General features: G+C 43.5%; 1 protein-coding gene across 22 annotated transcripts in view; it reads right to left on the bottom strand.

The window, feature by feature from the left end:
* The window catches only part of RBFOX1 (RNA binding fox-1 homolog 1), a 1,131,477-nt gene that overhangs the window by 590,987 nt on the left and 524,722 nt on the right, over positions 1-15,768 (bottom strand). Inside the window, exon 1 of one of the 22 annotated variants that reach the window (XM_033073823.2) lies at positions 8,788-9,087. The exons of 20 other annotated variants lie outside the window; for them this stretch is intronic. In XM_033073823.2, the coding sequence (XP_032929714.1) occupies positions 8,788-8,877 (90 nt within the window). In that variant the 5' untranslated portion in view covers positions 8,878-9,087. Of the gene's footprint in view, positions 1-8,787; positions 9,088-15,768 lie in introns of those variants that run through there. One more of the 22 variants, XM_033073827.2, reaches the window with a different exon arrangement.

Below are 15,768 nucleotides of genomic sequence, written 5' to 3'. Positions count from 1 at the left end.
GATAATTCCCCCTGAGAATCTCAGCTCCCCCATCAATCTTTGTCTTCTGTTATCTTAATGGGCAAAATGCCCTTGGCTCCTCCAGTGGTGCTAAAACCCGAAGGAAATGAGAGCCCAATGCAGCTCCCTCCTGAGAAGGCACAAGATAATCTACCTGAGTCATACACCCTGTGCATGACGAGTTGGAGTTTGTAACCTCCACTCCTCTTGCTCTACAGCACAGCCAAAGTCGAGCTGTGCACCAGCCAGTGACTCACACCCCATTATTTTACAATATTAGTCATTTAGCTGCTAATTACAAAAAAAAAAAAAAAAAAAAAAAAAGCTTTACTACAAATTCGTGGAATAGTTTTGCATCATTTTCCACAGATTTCAAAACTGCAGAAGCCTTTTCATTTTATCCCAGTTATGCTTCCCCCTCAGTTCTGAGGGGCTGGAATGAACCCTTGCTCTCCAGACGCTGTGTGCTAACACAGATCTGGGGTAGCACAGGCTGGAAGGAAGGAGCTTACCCAGGGACAGGGACAGTCCTTCAGATCCCCTGGATTCACTCCCTGGAGTGCAGAGGTGCTGGACTGCTCAGGCAGAGTTTGAAGCATCACCTCACCCCTTCCCTCACTCAACACTTGTCTGCTGAATCCTTTCCTGGCACTTCCCCTCTCCCCACACCTGTCCTGTGAGGTTAAACTGACAGAGAGATGAACAGAGCAATAATTCAGAGAAATTCATCCAGAGAAAGGATTGAGCCATGAGCAGGCAGAGCTAATCAAGTCCTGAATGTATCAGCAGAAGTTTATAACTTTTATCTTTTTATGAGACAGATGATCACACATACATATCCACACTTCTATAAATTTGAGAGAGCAATAACACTTTCTAGAAGACTTTAGCAAAATAAAAACCCTCATAACCTTTCTTGCAAAGAAGCCCAGTAGGCAGCTTAGAGATCTCAAGTCAGCTGTGAGAGCCACAGCCTCAAGTGTCTAACCTCTCACAACAATAATTTTATAACTCTGATTATAAATCATGGCCAATATTTGTCTTCCGAGGTAAACAATTTGAATGCAGTGTTTTTATTTAAATGCAAAATGTTCTAAAAGAACATCTTAGATGCAAAACAAAATGATTTCCAATCTAAATGATAACTAGAAAAGGTCGAAGCAAAATACAGAAATTAAAATGCCTGGGAAGAAACCTCAGGTCTGAACCAGAATCTCTATCATAAAAGACTCACAAAGGGAGCAGGGAAATCTGTTTTTCTTCAGGTTCCCTGAGAAGATGAAACACTGAGGTCATCTGCAGCATGGGAAATTTTTATTTGTCTAGTAAAAAAATATTTTTCAAGACAGTAAAGACTTCTAAGCACTGGAACAGGTGGTCTGAGGAGGTAAGGGACCTTCCCTTCCTGGCAGCTTGAAAGATTAACAGGATATCAATCATCAGTGACTCCTTGCAGGGGGCAGGGCTGGGCTCCATGACACGAAGAGTGTCCTCTGCATCAGTGTATTTAAAAATCCAGACCAATAGTCAGGATGAGCCTTTAAAGTGACCAAAAAAAAAAAAAAAACCAAAAAATAATTGTACGTGGGGAAAAAATTTGACATTTTTATAATTTTCTTTCAAGCTGGGATAAAAAAGATTTTTTCACATAAATGCCTGACTGTAACACCAGTATGGGCAAAAACAAAAGCAGAAATACCACAGTGCCTCCCCTCTGCAGAGTGCCCTGGCCAGGCCTGGAATGGAGTCATTCATTAGAAGAAACACTCACTTGCAGACACGATGCTTCTATTAATTAGAAGGAATACCAACATACAAACAGGCTTGAGCTTCATTTTTCATAGCCCAGCAGCTCCTGGCTGCTGCAGGAGGAGCTCATAGCAGCCACAGAGCATCGCTGATGTTTGCTCTTTGCACTTATTCTTTTTAAAAGTTTGCTTTTTACTTAGAGCAGGACCTGAGCAATGCAGTTTCTCCTCCTTCAGGACATGCAGGAATGCACAGGAGCTCAGTCCCTGAGGCTGCTGCCTATCCCAAAGATGTCAGCATTCCCCTGGCCCTCCTTTGAAAGCCTCATTTCCCTGGTAACTCACAGGCTGTAACACTGAGCTGAGCTCTCCCCTGACCCCAGGTGCCAGTTCTAAAGAGCATCCCAAAGTCACAGCATCCAGAAGGGGTGCAGTCAAGGGGAGCTGCTAAAACCTTCTGCCCTTGAGATAAAAACTGGGCAAACAGAACTTCTGCTAAGCTGTTACATGCCTGTGCTCAATTTGATTTACCAGTTCTCATAAAACCACAGAAACTTTTTTAAGAGATTGTGACATCTTGAAAATATAACTGGAAGTAAAGAAAACATAGTAAAATACCCAATGCTAATTCTTAATATTTCCCTCTAGTAAATTCTTTCTTTCTGCTGTGGCTCAGAGAACGAGCAAGGGTAAGAAGAAGGCTGAAGCTTTCAAACATGAAAGTCAAAATGAAATTAAGTTGCTTCCCACAGCCTCTCTGTTTGTACAAAGTTCACTCTGCCATGATTGGATTTTTGATTCTGCTGGCACTGGGAAAGCCTCACAACTGGAATGAAATGCCATTTGAAATGAGATCTGGTTCTGAGATGATTTTGCTCCCTGGCACAGCAGTGGTATCCTGCTTTTCCTGGTAACTGTGAAGATTAGTGCAGGATTACAGCCTCAGGTGGTGCTGGTTTAACCAGCAAGGTGCAAAACCAGGACACCCCACCACTGCTCATCATCCAGACCTCATCAGTAAACACTTGTTTTGAAAACAGCTAAAGTATTCCAATGAAAGCATGAGATTATATTCATTTTCTTACTCTTGCAAAATACTCCAAGAAAGAAACAAACTCATGGTTTGAGATTGTGCCACAGCCAAATATCAAGCCTTCCCTGCAAGCACAAGTGACAGCAGAGATACTCTTCTACAAAATGCACCTCTTGCTCTTGTTCACACAACCTGTTGCTGTCATACATTGAAAAGCTGGGTCATGAAAAGCCAGAGGTGACCTGCTGTCCTCAGGATTCCAGCCCAAGCACACGTCAGAAAGGCAGAGCAACTGGGAAAAGGAACCACTTCATGCTGATATGGAAACATAAAATTCACATGAAGCAGCCCAGGAGGGAGCCAGGATGCTCCAGCATTAAATGTTATTTCTTAATTTAAATGTTATGTTCTTAGAAGACTTGCTTCAGTTCTTCAAAGTGCTGAGGCTCAGCTTAAATTCCCAAAATGCTGCTGGTTTCGTTCAGAGCATCAGGTAATAGTGCAGGTTCTCAGTGCCATGTGTGCCTCACTCACCTGGCTGCAAGAGGTTTTATTAAAGAAGCCATTGGAGTCAGCTTCATTAGCAGTCAGAAACAAGTCCTCATGGAACAACTCATTTATCTGGAAAAACGATCAAACATCATTCCTGGACTCCTATTAGTCATGGAATCAGAAAGGTCGACTTTAACAAGGAAAACATTGAAGTTAAAAAAGACATAAACACCTGTCCAGGGAGGAGCAGAGCCCAAGCAGAATAATTCACATATGCAAAGTGTGGGAGGCTGTTCTCAGGGTTTTACATCACCCTCCACCATAGGAGCAGCAAACAGAAAAATCTTTGCTCAAGTTCTGGTCAGGTTCAGCTTGGGCCACTAGTCAGTGCCATGATTTACATCTGGTTATGTCCCCCCCCTTCTCTTCCCAGCTAAATTTGCAGTAATTACCAGAGAGGAAAGCTGCTTAAAATTTCTGAACATCAAATACATAAAAACAGAAGATTAAAAAAACTATAACAAAAACAAATAAACAAAAAAACCCAAAACAACAACAACAAAAAAGTAAAATCAAAACTGATCCTCCAGTCTTCCACATGAAAATGTTGATGGGATTTCTAATCATGATTAGCAAAACCTTATATTTCATACATATTAAATATTGATTTTAAAAGCATCTTTAATTAATTTCTAAATATTTAACCAGTTTGTTTTTGATTATCTCTACCAAAATGCAGGTAATTAACGAGTAGCTGCCAAACTCCAAGTATCCAAAACAGAGGAAAATAACAGTGTTTCCTTCTCCTGAGACTAAAAATACTTAAATAAAAACTGTGGGTGCAGAAGTAAAACAAGAGGATTTTCAATAGTTTCTGGGGTATGGAGGTATGCCTTGTTTTTGTCAACACCTGACACAAAGGAACATTTTGAAGTTTTTATGTCTCAAAAAAATACTGGAAGGATATTAAGTCCAGGCAGTAAAACTGGGCTCTTTGTCATGTTTAATTGCTTGGATTCATAACCTAGTTTTGCTGAATCTGGATGTAACTGCTGACTCAAGCAGTTTCTCCATTTTAATACTGTAGAAAAAGTTTGTGGGTCTCCACTCTTGTGAGATGAAAGCATTTTTTTGAAATATTCCTGACCATCAGTGAAATTTCTCTCTGCAGAAGCTAACTACAGAACCAAAAAAAAACCAAAAAACCGAAATAGTCTCTGACTGCAACCTGGTGAAGGAAGCCACACTGTGCTTCATTTTCAGACAATGAAGGGAATCTCAGCCTCTGCAATTCAGCACAGGTAAGAGCAATGGAAAGTGCAACAGGCAGGATGAAGACAACAGAAAGCAGAAATGCTTGCACTCAGCTCCAATCCCACAAAGCAAACACATTCCCACTCTGTCCCAACTGAAGTTCAGCTAAGGTGAAGGCAGTGACTGCACAAAGCCTCTCAAGACAGCGACTTTGCCAGGTTCCTTAGCATCTCCACTGGATACCTTAAAAAGAAAATTAAAATAAAATAAAACAGAAAATGCTTATTCCTACAGACAGAGAACTCCACGGCTGACACGATAAATTTAGAAGGAAATGCCACCAGAAGAGAGTTTTGGCAGTGACACATTTATTTCTTTTCACTGTCTGCTATCTCACCCAAATGCAATCCCACAGCATTTGGATTTTAAATAAAACGTATTTGTGATGCACCCTTTGAAAGGACAAGGCTGCAGCTCCCTTCCATCTGGTGCCTGTGTACTTATGGCACTTCTTGTGTTCCAAAAGGCATCCTTGCACAGCCAGCAAGGACCAGTGTATCCTGAATTCCTGATCTCCTCACAGCTCAGCTGAGGAGAGCACATCCCATTCCTTTCACACATTCCAAGAAAATGTTAAAGGCAGATAATTCTGCTAAGCTGATTTTCAGCTAGATTGGAAATATACCTATTAATGGCAAAATAATAGTTTTAAAACTTTATCCTCACAAAAAATTCATTTCAAAAGTTATCCTTAATTCCTAGGAGATGCTGTAAAATTATGTCCAAATCTTGAAATATATATAAAACCCCGAAAACACTGAAAAATTCTCTGAAATAATCGAGGCCTCTGAAGTCTTTGTTCCCATCTCTAAACCCTAGAAAGCCACAATCCCTTGACACAATCCTCCTAACAAAAACTCCAAAATCTCTATCACTAAAGTCTTTAGTAGCTTGATTTTTACTAAGGAGTTAAAAATAACTCTTTCTTAGGGCATTGCTTGCTTAAATTAAAATATGAAGTAAACTTCAGACAAGACACTTTCTATAGTTAAAGTTTCCTATGTATTTTTCCCCAGTTTACTTCTTCACAATTACTGCCACAATGACTTAAAAGCATGAGTTGACCACAATTCTCTCCCTTCTCCTCTTTAATTTGATGCTTCAGTTACCATTTCTAACATATTAATCTTCATTTATTAATTAAAAAATTAAGAGCAATATTTTTCCTTACAAAAGGAAAAGCCCAAGCTCCCAACATTATTCTTGAGAACACTTCTCTAGACCTTTTCTAGCATTTCAAAGACCAAGCTGATCACTTGAACAACCGGTTTATTACTTGTTCCTGGAAAAGTTTTCTGGTTTATGAGCAAAACTGAGATCCTATGTGAAACTTTTGTTTTAAAAAATAATAAATTTGAACAATACCATGATAATGATGCTACTGAAGTAAGTGGTTTGAAGTTGGAAAGACTGAAGGCAACACCTTGAAGCTGCTTCATTCACCCATTTTTAAGCTATTCTGATTTCAAAAATTTACTCAAGTGGAAGTAGGCAAGAACATAAAGTTCAAACTTTCTAAAACTGTATCAGTGTGTTGAATATGGGGAGCTACTGATTAAATGGAACCTCCTGCGCACAGCTTCCAGAGCAGGCAATGGGAAAGGAGCAGCTGTGTGCTCACAGCATCTCAAAGGCCAACAAACGTCCTGCTTTGGGAAGGAGAGCTGCAGAGGGATAATCAAACCCCTCCTAGAGCCATAGATTTAAAGGAAGTAAAGCTGGGGATTGACAGACACTACCCAGGCACTCACAGAGAAGTCCCTGTAAAGGACAAAACCTCAAAGTCCACTTTCTTTTTTTTCATTAAATGATTCAGATCTGAAAAACTAGTAATTCTCCACAGCACTGTGCTCCTGCTGTAAACAGGAGAGCTCTGTTCTCTGAGCAGCAGTTTTGCTCACTCTTCAGCCTTACTTGCATGTTCAAGAAACAGATCAACAACAGGAACATTAAATAGCTAAGAAAAAAGCTACAATGTGTGCTCAGAATATCAAAACATTCAAACTTTATACATCTGCTGCTTTATGTTAGAAATAAACATGGAATCAATGTACTGCATGTAAACTGATTTTTCTAAATATTTCATAAGAAAAAAACCCCAAAGTTTCTATGTAACACACAAATGCTAATTACTCTGTATTAAGACCAAATTCCTTATCACCACAGAAGTGACAAATACAAAGGCTGGTTTGGATCTTACTGAATTCCTCAGTATCCATCAAAATCAAATACCTGAGGTGGAATTTAATGTATGGTCCTAAAAACAATGTGATTTTACAGTGTCTGAACTGCAGAGTCCAGCATTCCCCTACTGGGCTGTGCCAGAGTCTCCTCCATGTGACAGCAAGCCTTTCCAAAATATCAAAGCCCTATGAGGCATCTGCACTAGATTCCTTTTGTAAAAACTAGAGAAATCCACCTTCCCCACCCCCCTCAACATTTTTCGCACACTTTGAAGTTGTGTGGGTTTTTTAAAGGAAGAATATTGCTGAGCTCATTCAAAGTATTGAAATTACTTTGCAATTATATCCAGCTGGAAACCAATAGTCATTTTTAAATCCCAGTCTTTTATACCCTGTTCCTGCTTTTTTCAATGCAAATACATATAAATGGATTGTTAGCCAAAATTACCTGTGTGTTTAAATTGCATTTATTAACAAAACGCTGCTGTTGTTATATCCCACATATTTTAACAAGAACAGTAATAAAATCTTCAAATACTCATAAACTGTGTTTTCTAAGATCAGTATATTATGCTGGTGACACACAGGGACCCTACAGTTACACAGGCACTCAGGGTGGTCAGGAATCCTGTAACCTGCCTGCTGAAAGGCAATTCATCCACCCGAAAAACCCCTTCTAATGAGACTCCTGCTCTCGTTCACGTAAATGCTAATGCATATCCCATCCACAGAAAGCCAGGCAGCTTTCCCAAGATGAAGTTCACATAAACTTCAGCCGAGCACGGAGGGAGGTTGGATAATCCCCCCACCCCCCGCACGGTGTTTTCTGCCGGCATCTCTCCGAGGAGCGCTCACAGCCAGGGAAACACGCTGGCAGCGCCGGGAGGCACCGGGGGAACGCGGGGCAGCGCCGCTGAGCTGTACAGCACACACCTGGATCGGCCCAGAGCATCCCTGAGCGTCCTGAGCATCATCCCAGAGCATCCCTGAGCATCCCAGAGCACCCCTGAGCGTCCTGAGCATCATCCCAGAGCGTCCCTGAGCGTCCCTGAGCGTCCCAGAGCATCATCCCTGAGCATCTCAGAGCATCATCCCAGAGCGTCCCTGAGCGTCCCAGAGCATCCCAGAAACCCTGAACATCATCCCTGAGCATCCCAGAGCATCCCTGAGCATCATCCCAGAGCATCATCCCAGAGCATCATCCCAGAGCATCCCAGAGCAACCCTGAGCATCCTCTGGCCCCGGGCCGGGCACCCAACCCAGCCGCGCCTGAGCCCGTCACCGCCCGGCATCCCCGCACTCCTCACCTGGCCGGCAGCAACAAATCCCCTCCCCTGACGGACACCCCCCCTCCCCTGGCCGACATCCCCTCCCCTGGCGGGCTGTCCCGAGGCTGCTGTCCCCAGGTGGGGCAGTCGCTGTCCCCAAGTGGGGCAGTCCCCATCCCCAGGTGGGGCAGTCGCTGTCCCCAGGTGGGGCAGTCCCCGCCCCGCTCCCCGATGCCGGCCTGCCCGGCCCCTCCCGGGACACAGCGGGGCTACCGACGCAGGCACAGCTCGGATCCCGCACAGCACCGATCCCTCACACCAAGGATCCCGCACAGCACCGATCCCGCACAGCACCGATCCCGCACAGCACCGATCCCGCACGGCACCGATCCCGCATGGCACCGATCCCGCACACCAAGGATCCGGCACAGCACCGATCCCGCACGGCACCGATCCCTCACACCAAGGATCCCGCACAGCACCGATCCCGCACGGCACCGATCCCGCACGGCACCGATCCCGCACAGCTCGCATCCCGCACAGCACCGATCCCGCACAGCACCGATCCCGCACGGCACCGATCCCGCACGGCACCGATCCCGCACACCAAGGATCCCGCACACCAAGGATCCCCAAGGATCCCGCACCGATCCCGCACACCAAGGATCCCCAAGGATCCCGCACCGATCCCGCACACACCGATCCCGCCCTGCCCGGCTCGCAGCGCTCCGGAGCTGCCGCTGCCTCACCTGAAGGGCATCTCCCACGCCTGCCAGCAGCTGCCAAGGTTTCATGGTCGGCGGCGATGCCGGGAGGAGCCGGGGCAGCCCCGGCAGCATCCACCGCCCCCGGGCACGGCTGTGTCCCTGTCCCTGTCTCTGTGCCCGTGCTGCCCGCCGGACCCCGGCGGAGGAAGGGCAGGGAAGGTGTCTCGGCTCCCCCCGCTGTCCGTGGGTGCCTTTCTCTCGGCGATCCCTCTCACCGTGCTCCCTCCCTCCCTCCTTCCCTCGGCCGGCGGTGCCGGCGCTCGCGGAGCCGGTTTGTTTTATTTGGAGATAAGAGCAGCTCCACGCCGGCTTAGCTAAAAACCACAGCCTTGTGGGAAAGGAAGGTGGGCACGGGAGAGCAGATTGCACTCAATTATTCATTTACGGAGAGCCTTAATGGATGGGCTAAATATTAGCTGGTTATTAAAATAATAGACGTGGTGCCCAAGTTTGTAGGGGTTCACTATTAGGATCGATCTGATATATAGGAAATTGATTAAATGATGATTAATCTCTTGTGAAATTCTTAATTCCTGCTGGAATAATGTTGCAGACTAAGTAATTTTTAAGACAAAGACTGGCTGGAACTGAAACGAAACCTAAAATTTTGTACAAGAGATGGCAGCAATTAACCCATTTGCAAAGAAAAAAAAAAGTTTCAGATAAGCATTAAAAACTGATCCCTTTCACTACACAAAAGCATTGCTTATGCCCTACCAATTAAGCTCCTATTTCAAAGTACATCTATTTATGCAACTGAAGTTACAATCTGTAAACAACCACTTGTACTCTATTGAAAAATTCTCAATGCTGCTCAGAGGACTTTTCTAATTCTTTAAAATGAATTATGAATTTTCATACTACACATTTACTATTTCTCAAAAAAACACAAAAAGTTTTTTTAAAAATTCTCCAGTATTTATCATTATTCTGCAATTAAAATCGAGAACAATCTGATCTCTTGGAAAATATCTTAGATCAATCGTTTCCTTTTTGCAAATACAGGTCAAAGAATTTGCAACTCTCTTTGGCAGACTAGGAGAGACAAGGTTTAATTGTGCTCTGTGAAAATTTAACATATAGAAAATAGTATTAAATTCAGGTTTTAATTTCATAGAGTTTTCCTTGTTTGGAAGTTTTTATTGTAGCCATGCTCACTTTATTACCCAAAGGGAAAAGAAAACTTTCTACCTAGACAGACTATGGGGCCATTAAGGGAACTTAATCACAATAAAGTGTATAATTTAAAAAAAGAATGTTGCAAGGGTTGGCCTGACCACTGGGCTTAATAGCCAGAACATCTCAGAGCTCACACTGCCTCACTGTGTGGCATTGACCACATTATTCATCACTTCAGTTTTCCCACTTGTAAAATTAGAATAATATGACTTCCAGTGTCTCCCATCTCTGACTTCTCAGGAGGGCTCAGAGGATTAATGACCCCACAATGCTCTGAGAATGAATAAACACTAACTGCTAAGGCAGAGCTAATATGTTTCAGAGCACTGAAGCACTGAAATGTTAAAAGTTCCAATTAAATCACCCTGTGTGTCTAAACATGGGTAAAGTAAAATGCAGGGATTACTAAAACACCATCTTCTACCACTTACAATCAAGGACATACCATGGGTTGGCTTATTAGTTATTTAAATCTGATTTTTACCATATATTCCTAGTGTTAAGCTCAATTCCATTAAAAATGCCACCAGCATCAATTAGCACTGCTAATTTACACAACCAGGCTGTCCAGGGCACGGCCATTTAGAGTGAAAGCAGTCAGAAAACATCTCCATTCCCTCTGGCCTGTTGTTTTGAGCCTCTGCAGCAGGTATGGGCCTTCAGTCAGAGGACCTGCAATTCTGGCACATGCTACATGTGGTCCTCAGTGCTGTTCTTCACACATCCCCATGCTTTAGTCAGGCAATGAAAAAGAGTTTGAACCAACTAATTATCTCATTAGCACAGAATAAGGGGGTAGGGGGAAGCACTGGCAAAGCACACACTGCTGCAGAAAGAGCTGCAGCCCTCACAGAGTTGTGACCACGATCAGAATCAAAATAATGGTCTGAATTCCTATGTCTGACTTTAAAAAGATCATTGTAAATTCATGTTTCAGTCTATAGAAATAGTAACCTTGAATAAAAATCTGGGCACATTACACATTCCTTTTCCCCACTTTCTCTCAGTGGTGGGTAACCATGGTTCTGCCACCTCACAGCTGAACTAGAGATGAAATGTCTGAAGTCTCTAAAGGTCCAAGCATGGTAGGGCTGGTCCTTGAGTCACTGCAGGGGGGTTGCAGGAGCTCAGCTGGGATGCTCTGGTTTGGCAGCAGGGATACTCCAGCAGCTGGGAGTGACCAGAGCCACTGGAGCCACACGCAGACCCAGAGAGCCCTGTGAGTGACCGGAGGGGTGAGCAAAAACTTGAGTGGGAATCGCAGCAGGGCAGGGCTGGGCTGGGCTGGGCAGGGCTGGGCAGAGCAGGGCCTGGCTGTGGCTCAGCTGCTGGGGATCCTCACCGTGACCTTCCCACACACATGGGAAAAGGGAGAGGGACCTCCCAAACCTCTGCCCTTCCCGTTACACTTGCAGGGACAAACCTTACATAACTGAAAAATTACTGTGATGGCAGTGGCTGTTGAGGTTTCAGTAATTCCAGATTTCTATCTTTTTCACCAAGATCTTCAAATAAGTATTTTCAATGCACTTATTGAATAGTACAGACAAGTACCATCTCATTATATCTCATGGCACATCAAAAGCTCTAAATTAATTTAGCTGTTTCTCATCCCTTACACCTTCTCCTTAAAAAGAGGAGAAAGGGGAGTGGGGGTTTTTTTCTAAATTTTCCAACTGACAAAGAAAATCACAGAGAAGCAGACCAAAGGAACTAACTGTAAAATATGTGCCTTTTAGAGAACGGTGCAGCTGAAGATTTTTTAAACTGATGCAAAGGTGCACATGTCATCCTAGAAAGCTTTCAGCTCAAAGTCTTCGGTGGGTAAATGATTTAGCCATAATTTCCTGAACTAAGTTTCTGTGCTGGGAGAACTATTAAAAACCAACATAACCACTGAAGGAAAGTGAATACTGGTAAAATTCACAAGCAGTATCTCAAGCAGAAGGTAATTCTGCACCTGTCTAATTTTTAAGGTGCTTTTTACTACAGTTAACCTTGGCAGTGAGATCTGGTTTCATCTTTAATGCAGGTCCATGTCCAACACACGGGGGCTCTCTGTGCCTGATGGATTCCTGCTGGAATGGTTTCTTCCTACGAGCCATCAAATGAGCAGCACCACACAAGGGAAGCCTAATGAAGCATATTCAGGTGGTAAAGTATTGTGTGATTTATCACAGACAGGCTGCAGTTTTGTTTCAAAAGCGTTCGTGGTTTCCATGTGCAAGTTTGGTTTAACACAACCAACGTGTTAAAAAATCCAACATCCATCAGATGCCACAAACCCAAGAGAGCAATCAGGACTCCAGGAACTCTACTGAGAATGCATGATGTCAACTGATGCTAAACAGTATCTTTTGGAGGGAATCTAAATGATAGGGATTTTAAACCTGAACTATCAAAGGAAATACAATCAGAAAACAAAATATTTTCCTCTACCAAGCAGAATTTTGAAACATTCTCCAGGGGTTGGATCCTGCAAACATCCACAACACTGCTAAGTGCACAGTGAAACTGATTGCTAAAGTACACAAAAATAACTGGGTTTAGGATTGGACCTGCAAAAGAGATGTTTCATATAAACACTGACACAAAATACTAGGTGTTTCTGTATATGCAAAATGTCAGTACTTTTCTTTAGCCAATTGCTCACAAGTGGTCTCCATAAAGAATTTGTAAATGTGATCTGAGTTGCTTCATTTTGCATTAGGAGTTGGGGTTGCCTTTTCCTAAGGTCTATTTGCTACTGATGTCACCAATCTCTTTTGAAGGTTCTAGTTCTGTTTCTGCTGTTCACACAACTAGAGTAGCTCACAAACGAGGTAACTCAAACATTGCAAGTGTCCAAAGGTACTTTCACACTCTTACTGCAATGCTAAATGCAAAAGTTTGCAGCAGATTAAAGGGAAATATTTATTTTCCATATTTTGTCCAAAAAGTCATGTCTAATTTCATTCAGAAGCAAGAAATCAAACACCATCAATAAAATAGTAGAGGGACATAATTTTGATGCAACTAAACTACTACTGCTCTAATAAATGTTACTTCAAACACTGCCATAAAAAAGTTTTCCTGCATAAATGCTATGAAAACAGCTATAAAAATAACCAGTCATGCCTGTACTCACCCTCCTTAAAGAGCAAAAATGCATATTCCACAGGATAGGGAGCTTTTGTACAGCCACTGCTGCTCAGGAAGTCAAGTTCAAAAAAGAATTACTTTTCCAAAGCCCTAAAATAAAGCAAAGTTTCTGAAGAAGCATCATATCAAGCAAAAAAAATCTGAATCTCGTTTTTGTCAAGGGTAAGGAAGGCACCAGACACCATTTACCAGCAGCATTCACTTCCAACACCATTGACTCTTTTTTTGAGCTTGTGACAAAGTTTAATGCGAAACATAAGGTAACAACACATCTACCAACATGAAGAACAAACAGGTCTCTGAAAAGTCTTGAAGCAAAATAATTCCTTCTGTGCTTATACATATTCACAGCCCTGTTGAAATGCTAAAGTAGTCACAGGAATTTGCATTCCCAAAGCAGACAGCATTTCCACAGGAGCAAGGATTACTAGTTAAGGCTGTGACATGGACTTTAACAGTCCAATATGTATGTCCTTCAGAGGTAATCTGGGCCTTCATCTAGGTGTTTTCCCCAAATAAATCACATTTTTTTGTTTAGTAATTAGAAAATACAAAATTTTACTATGCTGTGAATTCAAAATGTCTTCCAACTCCGCAATCTTTCCTTCCCACACTATTAATGCAAATTGTTTCCTCAATAAAACTGCAAAAGGTTAATTTGCCTACAGAGCCCCATGACCAGAAAAACACAGATGTGACAGTGCTCACCACACCAGCACGAGGAAATGTCAAAACACGATGGAAAACACCTAAAAACCCTGCAAGTGCCATTGCTTCCCCTTGGAGATCAAATGGTGCAAGGTAACACCTTCAAATGATGAAGTGCGGGCTGGGGCACAGAGCAGGGCCCTGGGTGCTGGTCACAAGGTCACACAAAGCCCCTGTGACCCATTCCCAGCCCAGGGGCACAGCTGGAGCTGCCCCAGCCCTCCTTGGGGCTCACAGCCCCGAGCAGCCTGCATGGACATGGAGCCTCTCCTGTGCCTGGTGGAGCAGAGCAAACACAGCCCGTGGGGCAGCTCAGAGCTGACACCTGCCTGCACCCACGCTGATCTGAGCAGAGAGGGACAGTCCAGAGACTTCCAGGAGATTTTTGGACCACAAAGTAGGCAAAGAACTCCTGGGCAGCTCTGGGAGATGGATGGAGGTAGAATTCTGCTACAGGTAACCGACAATTTTTCATCCTTAGTTAAGGACAAATCTTTATTTTGCAGCTGTATTTATTTTTTACTCCACCTATTTTCATTTTCAGTGGCTCTCCAGATTGCAGAACACGCCAATGAGACTTTTGTCACTAGCTTTAGGGGCATGATGTTTACTTCCTACTAAAACAAATGCAAAGATTGAAGTATCTTTATAAACACAGCATATAAAGCAGTGGAGAGATTGTTATTTGAAAGACTTTAAACATATTTTCATTACTTAATATAACACAACCACACAAATGCCACCACTTTCTGCACTATCAGAAGACAAAGGTTGGGACCACCTCCAGCTCAGTTCTTGGGGACCTTCTCTCCTTTAAAGCCCTGCTGGCACAGAGAATGTCACAGCTTGTGGATGCAAGCAGCCCCTTGCTCTTGCTCATCTGTAGCACAACACAGATGACTAATTAATTTTTTAAAGTATTCAAGATGTGACACATATATGGGGTTGAATACAGATTAGCATTACAATAATCACAAAGCTTTTGTAGCCTGGAATTTGTCTTCTTGCAGAGAAGTTCCCTTTAATGTGCAAATGAACGATGCCACGACGTATCTGGAAATGAGCAGGCTCATTGTACTCGTGGCTTGTCACAAACACAGACATTCAGGGTTATATTAACAGCACACAGCAGGCTGGCACAGAAATAAAAGATCCAGGCCCAACTGCTGGTGCCACATCCTGATGCATCCCACCAGTGGCATCCTGGAGTGGTGGCAGGAAAATCTCCTTCCCCCCAAATGTTTCTGGATTTAAGTTGTTTTCATGAATTGTAAGGGCTTTTTTGGCCTATTTATAAGGACAGGTATGTTTGACTGAAACAAAAGAGAGCAAAAGGGACATGAAATTGTCTCAAAACTTCAAACCCAGTAAAAGCTGAGAGAGGCTCAGAGGAGAGATGGCCCATGTAGCAAAATGCAAAGGGAATGGGGAAACAGGGAAGTGAGCTGGCTGGGGTGTTCAAAACCCTGGCAATAACTGGTAAGTAACGAGGAACAGATGACTGATTTTTTTGTTGGGCTTTTAACTTTTTTTTTTTAATTTTAGCTTTCTCAGTTTTTGAGATTGACTAAATCAATGAGTCTGAAGTCACCTCATCCCTCACAGACCCCACTTCACACACAACAGAAGGATCAGAAATCCTTCACTGACTGTGGGCAGGCCCTGGCACAGGGTGCCCAGAGAAGCTGTGGCTGCCCCTGGATCCCTGGCAGTGTCCAAGGACAGGTTGGACAGGGCTATGAACAGCCTGGGACAGGGGAAGGTGTCCCTGCCATGGCAGGGGAAGGATGGGATGGTGTTGAAGGTCCCTTCCAACCCAAACCATTCTGGGATTCATGTCCTTGGCAAAAAGGGCTGCTCCTGGAAGCTGCTGGTAAACAAGCACATTGCTAACAGAATCCTCAGTGCCAGGGCAGTTATCACAGGGTTTGATTA

Source organism: Catharus ustulatus, chromosome 16 (genome assembly GCF_009819885.2).
Source record: "Catharus ustulatus isolate bCatUst1 chromosome 16, bCatUst1.pri.v2, whole genome shotgun sequence".
Classification (NCBI taxonomy): domain Eukaryota; kingdom Metazoa; phylum Chordata; class Aves; order Passeriformes; family Turdidae; genus Catharus; species Catharus ustulatus.
The sequence above is the reverse complement of the archived record's forward strand: the minus strand, read 5'-3'. Positions and strand labels throughout refer to the sequence as shown.